We start from the raw sequence: 24,981 nt of genomic DNA on the forward strand, positions 1-24,981 counted from the left end.
TCTCCCTCAAGCTTCAGCACAAGTCTCTTTCAGTTAGTCAGTACTGCTCACCTGTGAAGCCAGCTCTTTTGAAGAGGTAGTAAGCAAGACAAAGTCAGTTCAGGAGCTGGCCTTGTGTAAGGCGACAGACCACTTCATTGCCACGTAGCCTCCAGCCTCCCAGAAGGTGGACTTTGAGCCTGGGTCTGCCTGGTTCTGCCCAGGACAAGCCTCCCAAGGGGGCTGACCAGTGAGGAAACTGAGGCACTAATTAGGCGGGTGGCCTGCCTTTAGGGACACAGATGAAAGGCTGCAGCATTGCGTGTGCCACAGGTGTGAACTGAGGCTCGTCGTGTGGCCGTGCACAGCGGTCGCTGGCTGCCATGTGGGTAACTGACACTGAAAGTTCCACCTGAGCTCAGCTTTTCTTTCCTGTTGCCTGTGAACTCTGGGTGGTGTTTTAAGACTCTTACTCTCAGTCTTGTATCCCGTAGGGATCTGGAGATCTGGCTTGGGCTCAGAGCGGCCCCTTTAAGAGTGCTGGTGTCCCAGACCCTGCTGTGGAATGCCAGTGCCTCCCTGCAGACAGACATGTTGCGGCTGTCCTTGTCCTGTCTCTGTGAGGGTTAACAGCACAGCAGCTTGTCTGGAACCGGTTCAGACTGGTTTTCTGGAAAGTGCTTTGTCTCTCAGACTGAATCCTGGGAAGGGTCATGTGGAGCCCAGTGATGTCATGCGATCAAAAACTGACTCAGCTGTTTTTTCCTTTTTCTTTCTTCTTTAAATCAAGATATGTGCATGCTGCAGGTACAAGGCAGTGGCACATTGATGGGCCAGGCCCCATTCTCCTCAAAGTGTACCTTGCGTGCAAGCAGAAGGTTAAAAGTGACCCATACTCCGTGCCCCCTGGAGGTGAGCAGGCTTGAGAGCCCTTCACTGAAGGAGAGAAGCAGGGTCAACCAGTGACCACAGTGCAGGGCTGGGCTTGACTCCTTGGACAGCCCCTTCCTGGATTTCACACAGCTCCAGTCCAGGGCAGCTGCTCAGATCCCCGCAGGCCAGTAGTTGTGATCTAGAAGAGGATTGCAAAGAATCCCTGTCCTTTCTGATGGGCAGCCCCTTGCCATTGTTCTTGCCCAGCTCTGAGTAGGGGCAGGAGGCTGGGCCTACTCCTGCCCAGCCTTCCCCACTGCCATGAAGAAATAAATGCCCTGGAGTTCCTTAGGGGCCACGTGTATTGTCATCTGTTGTGGCTGCTTCAGCTCTTGCCACACAGGAAGAAAACTTTCCACCTTGGAAAGTTTGTAAGAAGGTAGCAAACTCCTTGTACCCAGTTAAAATGTTGTGTCTTTTCCCCTCAAAGTTCAGAATGACTGAGGAAGCATGCCGAACACGGAGTCAGAAACGAGCCCTTGAATTGGACCTGACGGAGGATGATGTGGAGAACAAGAAAATAAAAATGGAAAGAGGATTGTCTGCTTCAGACATAAACATTAGCGGAGACACCAGGGTGACACCTGAACTGGGAGCAGGCCCCACCCAAGGGTTGCTGAGGGCAGCGGAGGCCACTGCTATGGGCAGAGGTGAAGGCCTGGTGGGCGACGGGCCAGTGGACATGCGTACCTCACACAGGTGAGTGGGGACTGTGGTGTGATGCCCTGGTATATGGAGAAGAAGGGGTGAGCTGCACCAGGAGGGAGCAGCTTGATGGTCTGTTGTACACATGTCTGGGCTCCAGTGCTGGCATCGCCTCGCTGCAGCTGTGCTGTCCTGGCCAAAGCAGCTCCCTCCTGGAGCCCAGAGGTCAGTGGCATGGGGGATGGGAGGTGGGGAGTGTTACCCCTTTTATCTTCCCTACTATTAGCAGGACTTCACTAAGCATGTACCTGCCATCTGTCATTCAGTGTTTAGGGTTTATAGAAAGATCTGAGTTTTGTTCTGCCTCCTTGCTTTTCAGGTCTTTAGGCATCAGGAGATAGGGATGCCCTTCCCTTTTGGGTCACTTGACGTGAGTTGGGAGTCAGAGTTCTACTCCCATAGGAGGGGCTTCTTGATTTTCCTACTTGATCAACACTCACTTTGGGTCTTTTTTGGCTGCTCTGTTGGTTTTTTCTTAGTCATCATGAATGATGTCAAGGATGATATTGCTGATAACTCAGCTTTTGTCAGGCTTTTGATGTAAACACTTGGAAGAAATCAGACTCAATCTCCCATCCCCATTTCTTCACTCAGTCCTTCTCCCTGTAAATGGAAATTTGGGCCTAGGATCTTATATTCCACCCCAGAACTCTCCAGAATGTTCATACCCAGATGCTCACTGAGGGCATAGCCTTCTGGCCCCAGCCCTGTAGTCAGGTTTTCTGGGGGGTGGGGGAGAGGCTGGTGCCTCTCTCTGTAACTGTCAGCTGACCCTGTAGGGTTCCTCAACCTGACCTGTAATCTTTGTGTAAAATTCATTTTGGCTGGGCATGTTGGTGCACGTTTGTAATCCCCCTGCTTGGGAGGTGGAGACAGGAGGATCGCGCAGGTTCGAAGCCAGTCTTGCTGGCTTAAGAGACCCTGTTTCCAAATAAAAAATATAAAAATAGGTCTGGGAGTGTAGCCCGGAGGTAGAAGGGTTCCATCCCCAGTACCACCACCCCCCAAAAAAAATCCATTTATCTGTTTTGGAGTCCAGACTGTTGAGATCCTAAGGACTTCAGAGATTATTTGACCTGCTGTCAGTATCTATGTATTTACTGTGGTATTGGGCATTAAACCCAGGGGTGTTGTATATCTAAGCTATACCCCCAGCCCTGTTTTATTTTTTATTTTGAACCTGGGTTTTGCTAGGTTGCTGAGAGTCTTACAGAGTTGCTGAGGCTTGGTCTGGAACTCGGGATCCTCCTGTCTCAGCTTCCCAAGTACTCCCCCATGCCCGGCTCTCTATCAGCTTTTAGAAGCCATACCTTCTCAAGATAAACATTCTATATATTATACACACACACACACACACACACACACACACACACACACACACACACATTTATATATATGGTGCTTTCTGTATATGGTCTATAAGGCTCTAAATTTAGCTCGCAGCACCAGCATCACTAGGGGAGGGTGGTTGCATTTGAACTAAACATGTACTGACTTCTCTTTACTTATATAAAATTTACATTGTATTAGATATTCTAAGTCATTTAGAGGTGATTTAAACTACAGGCAGGAGAATGTATATAGGTTCCATGCAAATACCATACCATTTTATCTAAGAGCATCAGATTTTGGTGTCTGCAGAAGGTCCTAGGACCAGTCCTTTACTTGATACCAAGATTTGTCTGTATTGTTTTCAGAGTTTCTGTTTGATTCTTTTTTTAAGCCCTACCTCTTGTTCTTTGATGCTTTCTTACTGAATTATGACCCAATTGGGGGATTTTGAAGGCTAGAGGTAGTTTCTGATGGTTTCTAGGAGAGAGTTTTTTTTTTTTTTTTTTTTTTTTTTTAAAGAAACTGGTGCTGGGCCGGGCATAGTGGCGCACGCTTGTAATCCCCACGCTTGGGAGGCTGAGACGGGAGGATCACATGAGTTCAAAGCCAGCCTCAGCTACTTAGTGAGGCTTTCAGCAACTTAGTGAGACCCTGTTTCCAAATAAAATATAAAAAAGGTCTGGTAGTATAGCCCGGAGGTAGAAAGCCTCTGGGTTCCACCAGAGGCTTTCTAAAAAAAGAAAGAAAGTGGTGCTGGGCATGGTAGCACATGCTTGTAATCCCAGCATTTGGGAGGCTGAGACAGGAGGATCATCTTTGAGGACAGCCTCAGCTACTTAGTGTGGCATTTTGTTAACTCAGTGAGACTCTTTTTCAAAATAAAGAATAAAAATAGGGCTGGGGTGCAGATCAGAAGTAGAATGCTCCTGGGTTCCATCCCTGGTACTGCAAAAAAAAAAAAAAAAAAAGTAGTTACTGAAGCTAGACATGGTGGCTTACACCTATGATGGCAGTATTTAGGAGGCTGAGATAAGAGGATCACAGGTTCAAGGTCAACCTCAACAACTTAGTCTGTCAGTAACTTAGGAGACCCTGTTTCCAAATAATAAAAAGGGCAGGAGTTAGCTGGGCGTGGTAGGGCATGGTTGTAATTCCAGCATCCAGGAGGCTGAGACAGGAGGCGGATAGCCTCAGCTACTTAGGCCCTTCGCAACTTAGTGAGACCCTGTTTCAAAATAAAGAATAAAAAATAGGGCAGGGGGTATAGCTCAGAGGTCAAATGCCCCTGGGTTCCATCTCCAGACCCGCAAAAAAGGGGGGGGGGCTGGAGTTAGCCAGGTGTGGTACCACTGAACCCTGTCATAGCCCTTTTTATTTGGAGACGGGGTTTCAGTAAGTACAGCAATAATTCATTGTCAGTGCTTTCTAGTATTGCCTCAGACTCCTGTATACCTGGAATCACAGGTGTACACCTCTGCACTCAGCCAACTTGGTATTTTTTCTAGCTTAGTCTCCTAATAGGTATGTTTCATGTAAGAAACAAAATTGGAGGGCAACCTCAGGTTTGGATTGATGAGGTTGCCAAATCCTCTTCCCCAAAATGTAATGATAAAGCAAGGCAGAAGTGACAAAACCAAAAACAAAACCACTTTAGCACTCTGCAAGTTGGCCAGAGGCATGGAGCAACCAGAAGGGCATGATTAAAAGGCTGCTGAAAGCCGGGCGTGGTGGCGCACACTTGTGATCCTAGCATTCGGGAGGCTGAGACCAGAGCATCGCGGTTTGTGAGCAGCCTCAGCTACTTAGCAAGGCCCTTCGCAACTCAGTGAGACCCTGTTTCAAAAATAAAATGACTAATAGGGCTGGGGGTGTACCTCGGAGGCACAATACCCCTGGGTTTTTTCCCCAGTACTGAGGGGGAAAAAAAGGCTGCTGAAAGCGCAGCATGGAGGCACATGCTTATAATCCTAGCATTTGGGAGGCCTCAGCCTCCTTAGTGAGGCCCTTTGCAACTCAGTGAGACCCTGTTTCAAGATTAAAAAATAGAGCTGGATGTCGTGGCACACGCTTGTAATCCCAGCATTTGGGAGGCTGAGATAGGAGGATCCTGGTTCACGGATAGCCTCAGTTACTTAGTGAAGCCCTGTTTTAAAATAAAGACTTAAAAATAGGGCTGGGGGTGTAGCTTGGAGGCAGAATGTCCCTGGGTTCCATGCTCAGTACTGCAAAACAAAACAGAGAGAGAGAAAGACCAGAACACCAGGGTCCTCCTTAAAGACATGTCCCAGTGATTAGACCTTGTAGTAGGCATCACCTCTAAAATGTCTTACCACTTCCCATTGGCCCCACGGCTAAGGATCAAGCCTTTGAGGCGTGGGCCTGTGGAGGACACTTAACCTAACTGGAGGAAAGGTGCTGGTGCTACCCCCGAGTTTCTCTGTTTGTACTGGAGATTGAACCCAGGGCATTCTACCTACAAGCTATACTCTCGCAGCCCTATTTTATTCTTATTTTGAAACAGCATCTCACTGGGTTGATGAGAGCACTACTTGCTGTAGTTCGAGGCTGTCCTCGAACCAACAATCCTATGTTTCACAAATACTGGGATTTCAGGTGTGCACCGCCGTGCCCGGCAGCCCCAGAGTTCTGACACACGTATATGCCTGAATAACCCTAACCTGATCGAGGTAAAGAACCGTGTCACCACCCAGAGTGCTCTCAGGAGGAGCGCCGCATACATGCTTCCTGCCTCCCTGTCTTGGTGTACTGCCTCATGCTGGGGCAGTCGTGCCTCTTCTGTAGCTTCCTGGAAATAGACTCACACAGTCTGCTCTTTTCTTTTCTTTTCTTTTCTTTTCTTTTCTTTTCTTTTCTTTTCTTTTTTTTATGGTACTGGGGATGGAACCCTTCTACCTCCGGACTATACCCAGACCTATTTTATATTTTATTTGGAAACAGGGTCTCTTAAGCCAGTGAAGCTGGCTTCCAACCTGTACAATCCTCCTGTCTCCGCCTCCCAAGCACAGGGATTACAAGCGTGCGCCACCACGCCCGGCCACGGTCTGCATTTTGAGGACTGGCCTCCCTTACTGCTTGAGTTCTGAAATTTACTCCTAGTATGTGTGGTCTGCTACTGAGCTGTGTGCAGGGCACATCTACTCGCCTTCTGGTAGATACCTTCATGGTGTGTTTGGACTAGTGTGAGCTCTGATGCTGTGCACATCCCTGCAGATGTCTCCATGTGGTCAGATCACATGGCCAGGGCCTCCCTCTGCCAGACTCCCAGTGGTCCACTGCCAGACTTTCTCACACAGTTCTGGGCAGTTTTATACCCTTGAGTATGGTGGCCTGGCTGCTTCATCCTTGTGTGGTGGTGTTTGTCTTCAAAGTTTCAGCCACTGGGCGCCCAGAGAAGTTAGGGTCCAGGCCTGTAATGGCACCTGCCCAACCTGCTTGTCACGAAGCTGTAGCTCAGTCATTGCTGCACTGGCTGTCAGTGTGGGGCCTGGGCCTCCGCCCCATGCTCATGACTGTGCCCCACAGCTGTGCATTGCCCGCCCACCAGCTGTCTGCCGGAATGCCTCTCGGAGCAGGAGAAGCGAATATGGCCCAGCGGTCTGGGTTTTGGTTGGGGGCATGGCTGGGTTCTCACACGGCTCCTCTGCTACCCTGGTTCTGTTATAGTTTCCTCATAGCATCTGACCCCTACTGGGTGTGAGAGCTTTGGAAGCCCTACAGCAAGAAGCCCAGGTCCTTCCTGAAGCATCCCAGGGGAGAGTGGGAGTTCTCAGTGCTCTGTGGGCAGCTCTCAGGAGCCCCCTCCTCCATCACTGCCTCTGTCCCTCCCCAGCACCTGTCAGAGGCTGATGCTGCCTTTTGCTTTTAATTCTGTCGGCTGCTGGGCAACTTCCCAGTAGAGGCTGGGTGGCCCCAGGAGCAGCTACTTCAGCTTCCAACTAGAAATCCATAGCCCACCATTTCTTAGCCTTTGGTTAGCAAGGTAAGCTTGTGGGAACTGAGAGGTACATTCCCTGGAAGGTGGGCTCTGAACTTTGTGCTCCCTTCCCTGCCTGAGTTGCTGTCTCTCTGAGTCTTTGTGGCCCTGTCTGGCACTTCTTTTTAATAAAAATAAAGCCACTTTTCCCCTATGGACTCCTCATTCCCGTTTTTCTATCTATTTGCCATCAGCCTAGACCATTAGTGGTGATCTGAAATCCTTGAAAGTTTAGGGATTCCTTTGTACCTCTAAACGTCATGAAGTCACTTTGGAGCCCTAGGATGGCAGATTTTTAACTCTCCAGAGTGGCCCCGCTCACACAGGTGATGGGTATGCCTTGTGCCTGGTGATAGATCAGTGTGTCCCCCTTCAATTCTGGCTCCTTTGCTGCCCTTTTAATATCCTCTGGTTCTAGAGGCGACACTGAACCAGGGCCTCTCTCCTGCAGTGCAGGCCTTTTGGGGCTGCTGTGATGTGGGGTCCCTGACAGGAAACCAAAGACTCTTCTGCAGTCACCTGTGAACACGTGTCCGTCTTGGTCAGGAACTCCTTTTTTCACACACATGTAAGTTGAGTAGATTCACAGGTTGCAGTGAGCTTTATAATTTTTTTTAAATTTTAATTTGGTGGTGGTACTGGGGATGGAACCCTACCTCCGGGCTACACTCCCAGACCTTTACATATATATATTTTGGGGGGGGGTTGGGGAACAGGGTCTCTTAATCCAGCAAAGCTGGCTCGAACCTGCGCGGTTCTCCTGTCTCTGCCTCCCAAGCGCGGGGATTACAAGCGTGTGCCGCCACGCCTGGTGAGCTTTATAATTTTAAATGACTGGCTTCTGCTTGTGCTGTTGTGGTTTCTGAAATCTCCCAGCACACATTTCTTCTGGTGCTCTATTGGCATGCCAGCATGCTCCTCTCCCGTAACTGATGCCTTGGCTGTGTGGTGGGTAATCTAAATGCCCTCACTGTGGGATACGAGAGGGAGTGTCTCAGGCCAGCCTCTCTTGTGCCAGCTGAAATTGTACTTGCATAGGTTTCCTTTTAGTTTGCAGCCAGTGGCTGCCGGAGTGTCCTGGAGGTCAAGGAATCACCTTCTCTTCTTCATGGCCCTTGATCTGGCAACAGAGAGTGAAGGAGGCAAAAGGTGCCCAGGACACAGGGCCTCTGTGTGTAGAAGAGGTAGAAAGAGCAGCCGGGCGTGGTGGCGCACGCTTGTCATTCCCGCGCTTGGGAGGCGGAGACAGGAGGATTGCGCAGGTTCGAAGCCAGCCGCGCGCGCTGGCTTAGGAGACCCTGTTTCCAAATAAAAATGCAAAAATAGGTGTGGGAGTGTAGCCCGGAGTTAGAAGGGCTTCCAGGAACCCCAGTACCACCAAAAAAAAAGAAAAAGAAAAAAAAAGAAAGAGTAGTGGATATTTGGGATCCTGCAAGGACATGTGTGACCCCAAGTATGGCAAGCAGGAGTCATACTGGAGAAGGCAGTATTTTTGCAGTTTGCAAAATGTGTTCTGGGAAGAAAAGAATGGTTTGCCCAATTGGAGGAAAAATTTGAGTTTAGTGATTTTTTCTTAAGAAAATAAGCACACAAATTATAATTTGTTGTCTGAGCAAATAGCTGGTGGTAGAAGAAAAAAAGGAAGCTGGGCAGGCCCAGTCTGATGCTGTTTGGTTCTCTTTGTGGCCTGGTTTAGTGCACCCCTTCCATGTGCACCCTTCTTGTCTCTGCCTCAACCTGGAATGAGAGCTATCACGGAACTGATGGTCAGAACCTTTGGAAACTCAGGAGTGCCTGAAAATAAATGACAGGAGGAAATGACAGGCCACAGACCCCCAGTGGAGGAAGGCAGCGTGCGTACCGCCAGGCCTCACCTGTCTCGGAGAGGATGAGCGCCCTGCGGTTGGGGTTCACATGAGTGCCATGGTGTATGGAAGCGCCCTGCCCTCTCTGGGAGCAGGAGACAGGGAGGTGGTGTTTGATGGATGGAAGGATGGAAAATGTGTCCCCTCCTCATATCTCAAGACATAGGAATGTTATTTTTAGAACTTGAATCTTTAAAATAGATGAGACATAACAAAACTGAGCTGTTTCAGGTCTTGGGACTGAGACTTGGTGATATGCAGAATTTCTCAAGGCAGGGGCCCTGACAGCCTTCAGAAGCAGGTCAAATGCAGTAGAGCTCTCCAGAGAGAGCTGGCAGCTCAGGCATATAGTGCTGCCTTCCGCCCTCCTAGGGGAGGACTCAGGGTGGCTGTGGCAGCGTGGAAAAGTGGTTCAGGTGGCATACTTGAAGGAGCACATACCCTAGAAATCAGGGTGCGCGAAGGTGAGGACCAGAAGGCACATATAGTGCTGCGGCCAGAAAGGTAGGCTTAGTTGGATTTCATTTTTCCCCCCAATATTGGGGATTGAACCCAGGGGTATTCTGCCTCCAAACTACACCCCTATCCCAATTTAATTTTGAAACAGAGTTTTACTAAGCTGCGTAGGGCCTCACTATGTAGCTGAGGCTGGCCTCGAACCTGCAGTCCTCCTGTCTCAGCCTCCAAGTACTGAGATTACAAGCGTGTGCCACCACGCTCAGCTGCCTAGTTGAATTTCCAGAGCTGGGCGTTGGGTTTGGGGGCCCCTTATGGATAGGGAGAGAGGCTGCTGGGCCTGCATAGAGCCCAGAAGATTGGGGACACCTTTTCAAGAAAGCAGAGACAGCCAGGCGTGGTGTCACAAGCTTGTAATCCCAGCATTTGGGAGGCTGAGACAGAAGGATTGTGGTTCATGGACAGCCTAAGTTATTCCTTAGTGAGGCCCGATGCAACTGAGTGAGACCCTGTTTCAAAATAAAAAGAATAAAAAAATAGGGCTGGGGGTGTCGTTCAGTGGTAGAATGCTCCTGAGTCCATCCCTAGTACCATGAGACTGACAGACAGGCATGCTGAAGAACGGAGATGCCAAGGCAGCAGCGGGACACAGTGCAGAACAGCAGCTCCAGGGAGGTCTAGGGGCCCTGGCCAGCCCCTCCCTGTGCTTGACTCTGATCTGCAGGAACTCTGTGTTCAAGCCACCTTGGCCTGTTTTGCTTTTTTGGTGAATTTGGGGAACCATAGTTACTGATTAGGGGTACAAGACTGTTATGGTTACCAAGTTTTGCTGGCTTAAGATTGAACAGGTATTATAAGAAAACTATGGCATGGCTACAGGGCGAGTCATAATAAGTTTTCAGTGTGTCTTGTTTTTCAAAATACAACTTTATAATGGGGCGTGGTGGCGGATGCTTGTAATCCCAGCGTTTGGGAGGCTGAGATGGGAGGATCGCAGTTTGTGGACAGCCTCAGCTACTTAGTGAGGCACCCAACAACTTGGTGAGACCCTGTTTTCACATAAAATGTAAAAAAAAAAAAAATAGGTCTAGGGGTGTAGCCCAGAGGTAGAAAGCTTCTCTGTTCCATCCCAGTACCACAAGAGGGGAAAAAAATTTGAAGATATTATTAATTCAGTTAAAAGATGACAGTAATAAACCTGTGATCTATTAGCATAAATAACATTTTTTGTGTGTGAAACTTTTTTTTTTTTTTTTTTGTGGTACTGGGGTTCCTGGAAGCCCTTCTGCCTCCGGGCTACACTCCCAGACCTATTTTTTTATATTTTTTTTATTTGGAAACAGGGTCTCCTAAGCCAGCTAGCGCGGCTGGCTTCGAACCTGCGCGATCCTCCTGTGTCTGCCTCCCAAGCGCGGGGATTACAAGCGTGCGCCACCACGCCCGGCATGTGTGTGAAACATTTTTTTTTTCCCGTGAAACACTCAAAGTTTAGTTCGGTGGGAATTAATTTTAATCAAAGAATTGTACATTTTCTTCCCACATAGCCTGCTATGTGCTAGGAAATGATACTGTGATCCAATTCACTACAAGTAAAATATTACAAAATATTTACAGGAAAATATCAAATATAACACAAAAGGTAAGAATAACATTTTCATTGTGCTCCTGCGTATGATGGATTACATCCCAGGAAACTGTTGTAAGTGGAAAATAACATAACTTGAAAGTGCACTGACCTGACCTACGGGGCGTGTCAGTTGTGTCTTCTCATGATTGCCTGACTGGGCCTGCATTGAGAGGCCATCATACTGCATACTGCCAGCCCAGGAGGAGGTCCAAATTCAGAATTCCTAGTGCAGCTTCTGCTGAATGTATATTGATTGCACATTATCATAAAGTTGAAAATCGTAAGTAAAACCCTCATACGTTGGTGACCGTCTGCATTTTGCAAATCTCTTGAATACTTGACTCAGTAAGGAGACAGCTGCTACGTCTTCGTCTCTTCTTCCGCATCCGGTGAAATGCTGTTAGGGGTGGAGCATGTGAAGAAAGCCCAGCTCTCCCGGAAACAGCTTTTCCGTTGTCTTTTGGAATCCCTGCATTTCCTCATGGATGTGGGACCAGCACACAGGTGGCCGTTCTCCACCATAGCTGCACCTAGACTGAGACCTTGTCAGTAGGCCTTTTGTCCTTGGTTATATTAAAACTCATCGGGACGCCAGGCGTGGTGGCGCACGCTTGTAATCCCCGCGCTTGGGAGGTGGAGACAGGAGGATCGCTTAAGAGGTTCGCGGGCTTAAGAGACCCTGTTTCCAAAAATAAAATTGGTCTGGGAGTGTAGCCCGGAGGTAGAAGGGCTTCCAGAAACCCCAGTACCACTAAAAAAAGGAAGGAAGGAAGGAAGGAAGGAGAAAAAGAACTCATCAGGTCTTTGGCACTTTCAGCAGAAGAATATTTTAATTAATTAATTTTGCAGTGCTGGAAGTAGAACCCAGGGGCAGTCTACCTCCAAGCTACCCCCCCCAGCCTTATTTTATATTCTTTATTTTGAGACCGTCTCACTGAGTTGCAAAGGGTCTCACTAAGTAGCTGAGGCTGTCTGTGAACCACGATCCTATCTCAGCCTCCCAAATGCTGGGATTACAAGCATGTGCCACCACGCCTGGCTAGAAAAATATTTTTAAAATAAAACCTTAAACCAGGCATGGTGGCATGCACTTGTAATCCCAGTACTTGGGAGGCTGAGGCAGGAGGATCACAGGTTCTAGGACAGCCTCAGGAACATAGCAAGACTCTCAGCAACTTAGCGAGACCTTGTTTCAAAAACCAAAAAAATAAAATTGGGCTTAGCTCAGAGGTAGAATGCCCTTGAATCATTCCCCAGTACACACAGGCATGCATGCAGGCTGGCAGGCAGACAGGCAGACACACAGAAAGACAGGCCCTAACCCTGACTGACCTCAAACCTGTGACCCTTCCATCTCAGGGTTTATAGGAATGGGTTATACTACCTGGTCCCTAAGTTCTATTTCAGGAATTCTCACATCTTATAGGCTCTTCTGGGCTGTGGTATTTCTCAGACTTTCTGTAGGAGTGCTGGTCAGGCATTCTCTTTGTCCCTGCAATGGGACTCAGTAGAAATTTCTTGGAGTTAGACTGAGGGAGAAGGCCACACAGAGCTAAAGAGCACCTTTTTATTTTTTATTTTTTTGGTGGGTCTGGGGATGGAACCTAGGGGCATTTGACCTCCAAGCTATACCCCCTGCCCTATTTTTTATTCTTTATTTTGAAACTGGGTCTCAATAAGTAGCTGAGGCTGTCCGTGAACCACTATCCTCAGGTCTCAGCCTCCCGAATGCTGGGATTACAAGCGTGCGCCATCACGCCCAGCTTGGTCCTATTTTTTAGTCTTTTTATTTTTGATTTTTGGTGGTACTGGGGTTCTTGGAAGCCCTTCTACCTCCGGGCTACACTCCCAGACCTATTTTTTATTTATTTATGTATATTTGGGCACATGGTCTCTTAAGCCAGCGCGGCTGGCTTCGAACCTGCATGATCCTCCTATCTCTGCCTCCCAAGCGTGGGGATTACAAGTGTGTGCCACCACAACTGGCGTCTTTTTATTTTTTGAAACAGGGTCTCATGGAGTTGTGAAGGGCCTCGCTAAGTAGCTGAGGCTGTCTGCAAACCATGATTCTCCAGTCTCTGCCTCCCGAATGCTGGGATTACAAGTGTGCGCCACCATGCCCGGCCTTTATTTTATTCGTTTGTTTGTTTGTTTGTTTGTGTGTTTGTTTTTGGCAGTACTAGGGGATGAACTCGGGGGCGTTCTACCTCTGAGACACACCCCTCGGGCCTTTTTTTTTTAATTCTTTGTTTTGAAACAGGGTCTCACTACGTTGCAGAGAACTCACTAAGTAGCCGAGGCTGCCATCCTCCTGTCTCAGCCTCCCAAGTATTGGGATTATAAGTGTGCACTGTCATGCCCAGCTAGAGAGCACTTCTCATCGAATCCCAGCAGAGTGCCCTGTCAACTCAAGTCGTCGCAGCAGGGGGTGGCTGCTCCTCTGGCTGGGCGTGGTATTTGTCAGGGGTTCCCACTGATCAGCTACTCTCCTTCTCCCCATGCTGTGCCCTTTGGAATAGAGTCACTATGCACAGCCCCACCCCTGAAGAATAGGGGTTCTACTCACCTTGTCGGCGGTAGGGTGTCTGCAGAAGTTATTTGGGATTCTTCTGGGAGATTTGTCTCTTCTCTCCCTGAATGGTCTTTTAACTTGTAAGTGGGCAGTAGCATTAAACATTAGAAACTCCAAGTTTATGCAGTACAGAGATAGTATCATGATGAAATGCATACACAGCCTCATACACGTTTCATCATGATGCCACAAAATCAAGCCTCTTTCTGTCCTGCTTATCTGTTGGGGAACGTTGAGCTCACAGTGAGTGGTAAATGCCAGTTTTCCAAAATTATGAATTTTGCTTATTGGAATCTTGGTTTTGACCACTAGCAGCAAATAGCACCAGGAGTTTTCTGTGAAGCAACAGGTTTGCCCTGAACATTTTGGGGAAAATGTTTTTGAGACACCCACATCTGATTTCCCTGGAGTGTCTTTCAGTCCTTCCCTCAAGTGGTGCAGATGCTCACACACAAGCCTTTCTATCCTGGTGCTGCCATGCAGCAGGCCTAGGAGTGCTTCATCTGGTCACCCTTTGTCACAGAACATGGAAGGACTCGTCCTCTGATAGAAGTGTAACCACGTTTCTTGACAGCCCCGAGGGCGAATGGCATCCCATTCTGTAGGTGGAGAGACTGAGCTTTCTCCACTGGGCCAGGGCCCTCGTGGCTGCAGGGGTCCTCACTGGGATCTTGTTGAGCCTGAGCTGGGGCCAAGAGGGCACACTGGGATTTGTCAGGTGCAGAAAACCAAAGGGCTGTCTCTAAAAGGCCTCGTGAGTTCTACACATATTGAGAAAGTCTGTGGCCATTGCAGCTGGGGAGCAGCACTGGTTCCTTGTTCGTGGTTTTCATCTGCATGCAGATGACTTTCTCTTGCTTTACTTAGTAAGTGGGCTGGCTTTCTCCCAGGGGGGTGCAATCTACACTTGTTCCTGCCTGGAGGGAAGTGGTCTGGTGCATGTGCAGGTACCAGAAGCAGGAGGGGTGCTGGTATTGGCACCAGGGTCAGGATCTGATCCTCCTGTTTGTCCTTCACTCTCCTTGAGCTCAGGCCTGAGTGCCATGACCCGATCCTCTTGCCACCCCCAGGTTCTGACAGTCCCCTAGCCTGCTTTGGATCAAGTTACTATTTCCTGATTGAGTCTGGGACCACATTCCTGTCTTCTCCATAGCATCCTGGAGAGTCAGCATGCAGATGCTGCCAGCTGTCTGGGATCGTGTGTGCATGAGAGACAGACAGACAGACATTGGGGATTGAATCGGGGGGAATTCTTTTTTTGTTTGTTTGTTTTTTTTTAATACTTTTTTGGGGTTTTTTTTAGACCGTTTTTATACTCTATTTGGAAACAGGGTCTCACTAAGTTGCTGAATAGCATCCTGGAGAGTCAGCATGCAGATGCTGCCAGCTGTCTGGGATCGTGTGTGCGTGACAGACAGACAGACAGACATTGGGGATTGAATCGGGGGGAATTCTTTTTTTTTGTTTGTTTTGGGTTTTTTTTTTAAATACTTTTTTGGGGTTTTTTTTTTTAGACCGTTTTTATACTCTATTTGGAAACAGGGTCTCACTAAGTTGCTGAAAGCCTCACTAAGTAGCTGAGGCTGGCTTTGAACCCGTGCGATCCTCCTGTCTCAGTCTCCCAAGCGTGGGGATTACAAGCATGTGCCACCACGCCCGGCTGAATTGGGGGGGGGGATTCTACCTCTAAACTATATCCCTAGCCCTGTTTTTATTTTTTATTTTGAAACAGGGTCTCGGTAGGTTGATGAAAGTCTCATTACTTGTTGAGGATGTCTTTGAACTTACAGTCCTCCTATCTCAGTACTGAGATTACACGTGTGTGCCACCATGCCTGGCTGGATCTTTGAAATATAAATATTAGTTTTAACCTATTTCAAAAATGGTACTTGATAACCCAAATACCGGCTATCAGAGCCAACAGTTACAGAATACTACTCTCCAACCCCGCATCTTTTCTGCGGCCCCCAGGCCCTTTGCAGTGAGGCAGGTACACAGTAGCCCCAGTGTATGCTGAGCTTATCTGAAAGCCTCCCTGGCTGTTTGACTCAGCAGTCCTCAGCCTCTGTGAGATGGCCCCCTCGCCTGCACATAGGGTGATGTTGAGGATTACTTAGAGGTGTGTTTTGGTGGTTGGCACGGGGCAGCCTGTGGTGTTGCATGTAGAGAGAGCAGGTGTTGGGATGATTTTTCAGTATTTTGCTTTTGTACTTTTGATCATTCCTACCATATATACCTTCCTAAGTCTCTAAGCAGTGTGCTGGATTTGACGTAGCCCTCCCTGTAGCATCAGCTGCTGGCAGGATCATGCTGCAGGGACATTCTGGGCAGGTGTTGGGTCACTGGCCCAGTGCACATACCACTGTGGTCCCCTTGCCTTGTCTCTGCAGCCCTCAGCCACTCTGCTTCTGTAGCAGTGAGGTTCTCTGGCCCCTCCCCACTGGGGTGCTTGGCTCCTGGGAGCTGCTGCATTCCTGGAAGGCTGTCTCCTGGCCTTTCACTGATTGGGGCTCTCTAGCTCCAGATGAGGAAGTGGGACCACTGGCCTCCATGCATGGGGGGGGGGGGAAGCATGTTAATCTCTTCTCTCCCTCCCTATGTATGACAAGGCTCACCATAATGGGGTCCCAGAGCGGTTGTTGGACCCCAAGTCTCCAGGAAGAATGATGGCTGGGTTTTAACAGTTCCATCCCAGCTGCTCACTTCTATGGCCTCTGTGGCAGAGAAGCAGAACCCTTCTCTCCCAGGCCCCCACAGAGCTGGCTTGAGGCTTTTCTCTTGACATCCCAGCCAAGAGGGTCTCAGGTTTCCAGGCTAGGGGAATGGTAATGGATGCTGAGAAGGGAGGGGTGGGGCTGGGGAGAAGTGGCTCTGCGTCTGCCACCTGTGTCCTGGGCAGCAGAGCTCCCCTTCTGGTCACATGGTTGGGGGCTGGAAGAAGGGCAAGGTCCCGGTGAGCTGCCCCATGCCCAGGTGGCTGTCAAAAGACCCACTGCACAGCTCTGCCAAACGTGACGTTGCCCAGTGGCAGGACTGACTTGGGGAGCCAGTGACAGCTATTTGTTTTTTTCTCTCCTAGGACTGCTCTGGAAGTGCTGCTCTGGTTTGGGGGGTGGAGGGGTGGCACAGTGAGCGAGAGTATGCAATTGAATTCTGGCTTTGATGCATATCTTGCTTTATGCAGCACCTGAAGCTGAGCTGCCTCCCAGTCCTCACACAGCCCCTTTTCTCCATTGGGACCCTCTACCCCCTCCTTCACTGGATAGCTTAGTCTTCTATGTCACCCTGCATCTCACGTCTGCACAGAGCTGCTGCTGCTGCCCCTTTGTAGGGGCAGCTTTAAGGCTTAAACCTCTCCACTCCCTGCCTTGTCCTAGGCTAGTGTCTAGAGTGGGCGGCCTCTGTTGGGGACAGTCTGAAGGAGGAAGCAGAGTCACGGGTGTGGACTAGCTCCTGGACTAGGCTGATAGCCCATTAGCTTACTGGCTTAAGGCTGGGACAGCTGGGACTGGCCTGGCTCATCTCTGTGTCTGTCTCATCTCTCTTTCCCTCTCCTGGCTTTGGGTGTCCTGCACCATGGTGCTGGGGGCAGTCAGACTTTCCTGGGAGCCAGGTGTTCTGAAATCTAGACCCCCTTTTAGGAGGCACATGGAGGAGAGTTTGCAAGAGAAACAAGCATGTGAGATGCTGGTGTTTTCTGACTGGGGGCATGGCGTTTCCACAGCCTGTACTACTTGGAGCTGTTTCTGGTCCAAGGCTGGGCGGGGGTGGAAGCCAGGGCTCCTCCAGGCCAGTGGCTTTGTGGGAAAGCTCCATAGGATTGTGTAGGCTGCGTGCAAGGCAGGGCTGTGAGCAGGACCACGGGCTCTAGGGGAAGGCCCTATGGCCTCTCCCTTAGCCCCAGCCAGCATAGCCTGCTCAGGGGAGGTGGGGGAGCCTCACCCACTCTTCTGGGGCTATGATGTCAGGCCAGGGCTGGTCCCTCACCCTTGCCCTTTGCTCAGCTCATTACCCTGAGAATGAAGATCCTGGTTCTCAGTGGGAGCTAAGGTTATGCTGTGTCCGCGTGAGGGGAGTAAAGGTTCCAGTGCAAGGTAGGGAAATCCTCCTGTCATGTGCAATGCCATGCTACCCTGGGAGGCTGAGGGAGGGAGGATGACCTGGCCTTGTAGGTACTGTGCCTCTGTTTGTGCTGGGCCCAGGACAGGTGAGCTAGTCACTTGGGGTGTGATGGGTAATGTTCCACATGGGCATTATGGCCCAATGGGAGGAGCCACTGCCGGCCGTGTCTGTGGGCCAGGACCTGGGCTTTGTAGAGAGGATCCTGGGGGTACAAGGCTGTCTAGGTGAGATTCAAATGTCCTCCTCGTGTAGGAGAGCATCCTAAAGGAGGATCAGGGGTCCACGGTGAGCACTTGTAGAAGTGGCAAATGAGGCTTGTGCTGGGCCTGGCAGTATGTACCTATTATCAAGTATTCCTTGATCCCAGGAGTTTGAACACAGGCTAAACAGCATAGTGAGACCATGTTTTTAAAAAAAGAAGCCAGGCATGGTGGCACAGGCTTGTAATCCCCTCGCTTGGGAGGCTGAGACAGGAGGATCGCACAGGTTCAAAGCCAGCCTCAGCTACTTAAACTCTCAGCAACTTAGTGAGACCCTGTTTCCAAATAAAAATATTAAAAAAAAAAAAAAAGTCTGGGAGTATAGCCTGAAGGTAGAAAGCCCCGGGTTCCACCCCTAGTACCACCAAAGAAAAGAAAAGAAAAAAAAAGACTGACAGAGGAAGGCTCAGACCACACAAGGTGCTGTGTGTCCGTGAGCCCTGAGACAGCCCTGCCTCTGGGACAAGTCCACGGGTAGTTAAAGATTTTGTTGTTCTTTGACTTTCTGCAGTTTGAGATGTGACTAGATGTAAAACTCTTTGTATTTATATTGCTTAGAATTTAATGAGCTTGGAATTTAATGACTTGGATGTTTCTCCTTAAATATGTTTGTTGGGGTGTTGGGGATGGAACCCAGGGGCATTTGACTTCCAAGCTACAGCCCCTGCCCTATTTTTATTCTTTCTTTTTTGAAACAGGGTCTCACTAAGTTGAGGAGGGCCTCACTAAGTAGCTGGAGCTGTCCGTGAACCGCAGTCCTCCTGTCTCAGCCTCCCAAATACTGGGATTACAAGCATGCACCACTATGCCCGGCTTTATTTATTTTATGTATTTATTGTAATACTGGGGATTGAACCAAGGAGCATTCTACCTCTGAGCTACACCCTCAGCCCTAGTTTTTTTTTTTTTTTTTTTAAACAGGGTCTTACTAAGTTGCCGAAGGTCTCACTAAGGTACGGAGTGCCTCACTAAGTAGCTGAGGCTGTCCACGAACCACAATCCTCCAGTCTCAGCCTCCCAAATGCTGGGATTTACAAGTGTGCACCACCGTGCCCTGCCCATTACATCATTTCTTAAACGATTTTTCTTTTATCCCCAACTATGACCAAAGTTTTGGACTGACAGCCCAGTTCCTGCTTGCAGACTTGTCTCTGGACCTCACCTGGCCTGCATACCAACTTCTTCCCCTCTTGGCTTTGCATGTGTGCCCCTCTGGACCATGAGCCCTCAGGGCAGACTTGCCTTGATCCAGGGTTTCTTACCACCACCTGGTATAGCTCCTGCATTGTAGGTGGGCTTTCAGCAGATATGAGTGAGAGTGAATGAATGAGGGGTGATGGTGCCTGCCCTGGAGAGCTACAAAGTCCCAAGGCCCCTCTTCTGCCCCTCTGACCCCTAGCCTGGCTAAGGGGACACAAAACACTAATTACATGCAGGCCTCTGATTGGAGTTCAGGGGAGTGATGTGCAGGAGGGTTCCTTTGGTGACTGGAGTGTCATTGAGTTTGTTTGTTTGTTTGTTTGTTTGTTTGTTTGTTTTGCAGTACTGGGGATTAAACCCAGGGACATTCTACTTCCAGGTTATACTCCCAGCCCTGTTTTTTATACTTTACTTTGAAACAGAGTCTCACTAAGTTGTAGAGGGCCTCACTAAGTAGCTGAGGCTGGCGGAGAACCTCCTGTCTCAGCCTCCCAAGTACTGGGATTACAAGTGTTCTGAGATTATAATCCTTGCCCTTTCCTACAGGAAACTCTGTGGAAGTTCCTGGCAGGTAACAGAATTTCTGGCTTTTGGTGGGACCATTTACATTGATAACAGTTTGGCCTGCTTCCAGGGATTTTTGTAGGTCACATAAAATCTCTTTTTGACGCTGGGTGTAGTGGCGCACGCATGCACGCATGTAATCCCAGCATTCAGGAAGTGGAGACTGGAGGATCACTGTTTGCAGACAGGCTACTTAGCAAGGCCCCTTGCAACTCAGTGAGCCCCTGTTTCAAAAAATATAAAGACTAAAAAATAGGACCTGGGGTGTAGCGCGGAGGTAGAATGCCCCTGGCTTCCATCCCCAATACCGCAAACAAACAAAATCTCTTTTGGCCATATTTTACATAAAGGTTCTTGAGATGGGCAAGGCAAGATGGGCTTTATCGGATTTGCCCCGAAATGCTGTGTAGATTTCAAATACAGTTGGTGCCCAAGATGACTGCCATCAAGCAGGCGCCCTGTGGCAGGTCAGGCCCTCCTGGCACTGTGGGCTAGATTTCCTGCTTCTCTTCTCTCACCTTGGGTGTTTTGTTGTTGTTTATTTGTTTTATATAGAGGATTGAACCCAGGGACATTCTGCCTCTGAGCTACAACCCTAGCCCTATTTTTTATTTTTAATTTGAAAGAGAGTCACTCCTTACTGTCCTTGAACCTGTAATCCTTCTGTCTCAGCCTTCTAGGCATTCACCACTAAGCCAGGCTCTTAGATTCCCCCCCCCCCCCCCGTGGTGCTGGGGATGGAACCCAGGAGCATTCTACCTCCAACCTACACTCCCAGCCCTATTTCATTCTTTATTTTGAAACAGGGTCTCACTGAGTTGCAAAGGTTCTCACTAAGTAGCTGAGGCTGTCTATGAACCGTGATTCTCCAGTCACAGCCTCTCATATGCTAGGATTACAAGCTTGTGCCACCACGCCCGGCTGTATTCTTTATTTTTGAAAGAGGGTCTCACTAAGTTGTAGAGGACCTCACTAAGCAGCTGATGTCCGGATCCTTCTGCTTTAGCATACCAAATGTTCGGATTGCAAGCCTGCGCCACCACGCCGGGCTTCCTTCTTTATTTTTGAAAGAGGGTCTCACTAAGTTGTAGAGGGCCTCAGTGAGTACCTGAGGCCTGGTGTGCCACCACGCCCAGCTTTAGATGGTTTTAGTAATTAAAAAAAAATTCTCCAAAATAATGTCTGTGATCATTAAAGTCCTCTCCTGAAAAGTGCTAAGAATCTTGAAGCTTTTTACTCTGTGTCTAGGAGAGGTTAGCCCAGTCCCTGGGACGCACATAGTTCCCTTGGGGCTGGTGTGACACAGGAGATGCCTGCAGCCCTGGGGTGATCTGGCGCCTCCATTTTCTGACAGTACCTGAACCCTTACCTCCCTTCTCAAAATGAAGGCTGTGTGTCACAAACCAGTTAGAACTGCCCGTTGCCATGGTTTTCACGTTGGAAGGCACAGTTAAAGGGTCACATGACTAAGGGAAATGCCTTTGTCACATGACATTTGGTGGCCTGATTAGCATACAGGAAGTTCACTCCCTGCTGGCTGCTGGGGATTCTGAGTGATCACTGATGAGTAAATGACATCATCTCTTGGATGAGTTCTTGATTAGTTTCAGACCAAGATGGGGCGAGGGGGCACTGAGGTCAGGGTGCCCCCCTCGAGAACCTGCTGAATGACCTCTGTTCATGGCCCTGCCCTCTTCTCTCAGGCAAATCTAAGCTTTATTAGACATCTCACCTCTCGAACCTCAGTTCAAGAAATGATGAGAAAGCGATGCTGGCCTTTGCACCTGTGCTTGCTTGCCCAAGGAAGTGTGTCTCATGTGCAGTTCTACATGAGAGGCCGCCTGGGCCACCGCTCCTCAGTTCACATGGGCCTGGCAGCTGCTGCTCTGTGCTGGTCCAATTTGAGCCATTAGTCACCTTGAAAGTTGATCTTGAGTAAAGTCAGTGAGCTATGCAGAGGTAGTTTAGTGGGACCTAAGCACAGGTCGAGGGTCACTTTATGAACTACCTGTTTCTGGACTGCCCCATGCCTAGGAACCAGGCACCTCTCCATCCATTCCCCCACTCTCTGACAGTTGGGCCTAGGCTGGCAGCCTTACTGGTTAATCTAATCAGGACCAGCACTCAGTGTTTAGGTTTACCACCATGTAGCTCTCGCGGTGGGATGAGATTGAGCCAGAGGACAGCGAGCACTGCAGTTCCAGCTATCCTTGGAACTTGGCCGGCTCCAGGTAGTCGGCCGAGCCCTGGCCTCTGGTGCTCTGTGCCCATGCGTCTTGAGGACGCAGTGCCCTCAGGCATGGCAGTGGGAGTTTAGGTTGTTAAAGCAGAGACAAGCTCTTCATCCTCTCATCCTAGTGATTGTCCTCACACTGTTGGAGTCTAGTGGAAAAAGCTGGGATAACTTGGAGCTGTGGCTTCCAGATAACTTTATCCAAGTTTGTTCCCTGGCTTGCAGTGCCACCTACTGGACATCTTGTGTCTTCATATGCTTTTCCTTACCACAGAAGTAGAATTAGACAGCCGTAGCTACTTAGAGAGGCACTCCGTAACTTAGACCCTGTTTCAAAATAAAATATAAAAAATAGGGCAGGGGGTGCTGGGCATGGTGGCGCATGCTTGTAATCCCAGCATTTGAGAGGCTAAGACAGGAGGATCACAGTTCGCAGACAGCCTCAGCTACTTCAGTTAGGCCTTCTGCAACTTAGAGACCCTGTTTCAAAAATAGGGCAGAGAGTGTAGCTCGGAGGTGGAATGTCCTCAGGTTCCATGCCCACATCCACCCCTCCCCCCCCAAAAAAAATAGAATTGGATTCCTTCAACACAAATACTGAGCACGGATCTTCAAGGAAAGTTTGCAGTGTATCATCAGCAGGTGGAAGTGCTAGGTCTGGACACACATGATCACTGGGGCTCCCTGTGTGTCATGTCAGTGGTGCCATAGCACAGGGGCAGTAGCAGGTGTACATGTACATCCTAGGTGTTGCTTCTCCCAGAGGGCTTAGTTATCAGTTTGCTCCCACCCAGACTGAATGGTATAGAATGTAGGGAGCACACAATGGATAAATACTGCTATTGGAATCTGACAGACATCACAGCCCCTGCATATCAGCTGTACTCTTAGATGTTTGTGACCTGACAAAAGAACAGAAAAATCCGCCTCTACCCCATCACCTTCTGACAAGCCCAGCTGTAGCAAGACGCTGTGGACTATCAATAAGAAGGAACAGGCCCAAGGGTTGAATTTATGGGTGAAAGTGAGCTGAGTGAGTAAGGACGTTTAGTAGGAAGCAGAGGGGTTATGACAAAAGTGATGAGCATTTATCATGGTGCAGTTTGAACCAGGTCTTCTGGGGTGGTCAGAGGCAGAGGGTGGGAGGGAGAAAGGCGGGTGGCCAGTCACTATTAGAGCGTATGGGACCGGGGAGGTTGTAAACCAGTTTGCAGGTGGGTAGAGAGCACCCAGGTCTTTGAGAAAGATGTTCTTGTTGGTTTCACAACATTAATTTGTTCTTGCCATGTGCCACGTGTGTCCTGGGAAGGACTATCCAGCCTGCAGCCTAGGACTGCCTCATGAGGGAGCTAGTGCTTCAGACTTCTGGGAGCAAGTGGGCTGTCAGATGTGAGGCTGTCAGCATTCCTAGGTTGAGCAGAAAAGAGAGAATGGTTCGTGGAGGGGCTTGAGCTCTCTCTTAGGTGGTGTCTGCATGCTCAAGTGGTAGCCACTCAGGGCATTCTACCTCTAAGCTACACCCTCAGCCAAATATATTTGGGGGGGGGATGAAACACACGGGCTTCTTATATTTTTATTTGGAAATAGGGTCTCACTAAGTTGCTGAATCTGAGAGCCTCGCTAAGTACCTGCACAATCCTCCTGTCTCAGCCTTCCAAGTACTGGGATTACAAGCATGTGCCACCACATTCGGCTTTTTTTTTTTTTTTTTTTTTTTTTTTGTGGTGGTGGTGGTATTGGGGATGGAACCCAAGGGCTTTCTACCTCCGGGTTATACTCCTAGGCCTATTTTATATTTTATTTGGAAACAGGGTCTCACTAAGTTACTGAGAGCCTCACTAAGTAGCTGAAGCTGGTTTCAAACCTGTGTGGTCTTCCTGTTTGAGCCTCCCAAATACTGGAATTACAAGCCTGTGCCACCACACCCGGTTAGCCCCTGCTGGGTTTTGTTTTTTCGTTTTTTGGCAGTACTGGGGATTGAACCCAGGGTTATTCTACCTCCAAGCTATACCCTCAAGCCTTTTTTTATTCTTTATTTTGAAACAGTGTCTCACTAAGTTGCAGAGGGTCTCACCTAAGTAGCTGAGGCTGGCCAGGAACCTACAGTCTTCCTGTCTTGGCCTCCCAGACCCCGGGTTTTGAGATACACACATCCCATCATGCCCAGCTCATTGGATTGGAGTCCTAACCACTGGCTGAGAACAAACTAGAGCCCCAGGATCTGAAGCTGAGTGCATTTGCCATTACCAAGCCACATGATGGTATAGGGAGCGATGGCATTTTCTAAAATATCTCATGCAATGCTGGGGCACTCGTGCTCTCAGCTTAGGGATGGAAGCAGGAGCCGAGGCTCCTAGCTGTGATTCCAGGTTTGGGTACCCTCTGATGTATGTGCCGAGAGAAGAAAGCCCAGCTAGTGGGGATCGGCAGGCAGGTGTGTGCAGCACAGAGAGGGAAGAGCTGGCCCTGGGTCGCAGGGAGGCCAAGCCAGAGCGACGTGCTCTCCACTGTCCAGCTGTGCATCTGCAGGCATAGACACCTTGTCTGCAGCCAGGCACGCTGCTCTATTAATCACCTGCTGTCTTTGGCCACAGTGACATGAAGTCCGAGAGGAGACCACCCTCGCCAGACGTGATTGTGCTCTCCGACAGCGAGCAGCCCTCCAGCCCCCGGGTGAATGGGCTGACCAAGGTGGCCTTGAAGGAGACCAGCACTGAGGCCCTCATGGTGAGCTAGTTGGGGAGCCTCGCTTGCGGTGATGGGGCTCTCTGCCCAAGAACCCTCCTTCAGGCCTCATTCTCTGCCTTTGCAGAAGAGTAGTCCTGAAGAACGAGAAAGAATGATCAAGCGACTCAAAGAAGAGTTGAGATTAGAAGAAGCAAAACTCGTTTTGTTGAAAAAGCTACGACAGAGTCAAATACAGAAAGAAGCCACTGCCCAGAAGGTATGTGCTGCCCGCCCCCGTCAGTGACCAGCCGCTGTCTTGCCCTGACACCGGTCCTCAGTATGGGTGGGAAGGCTGTGGGGGGCCTTCCTCAGAGGGGTGTGGTCTGAGATGTTTGTGAGTTCCAGAATGTATTTTGAATTTAGCTAAAAGGATGTCTAAGGAAGATACAAACATGCATTTCAGCTTAGAATG

The 24,981-nt window shown here is 49.3% G+C and overlaps 1 protein-coding gene across 4 annotated transcripts in view; it reads left to right on the forward strand.

Annotated features, from left to right (window-relative positions):
* Window positions 1–1,345: 1,345 nt before the first annotated feature.
* GATAD2A (GATA zinc finger domain containing 2A) overlaps window positions 1,346–24,981 on the forward strand; it is a gene marked incomplete at both ends in the record, with an annotated part of 36,600 nt that continues 12,964 nt past the window's right edge. For 3 of the 4 annotated variants that reach the window (XM_080715321.1, XM_080715320.1, XM_080715322.1), the window contains 3 exons: window positions 1,349–1,611; window positions 24,437–24,569; window positions 24,655–24,786. In XM_080715321.1, the coding sequence (XP_080571447.1) occupies window positions 1,349–1,611; window positions 24,437–24,569; window positions 24,655–24,786 (528 nt within the window). Of the gene's footprint in view, window positions 1,612–24,436; window positions 24,570–24,654; window positions 24,787–24,981 lie in introns of all 4 variants that reach the window. The other variant, XM_080715323.1, reaches the window with a different exon arrangement.

The sequence above is a fragment of the Muscardinus avellanarius genome, assembly GCF_963383645.1.
Source record: "Muscardinus avellanarius genome assembly, chromosome: 18".
NCBI lineage: Eukaryota > Metazoa > Chordata > Mammalia > Rodentia > Gliridae > Muscardinus > Muscardinus avellanarius.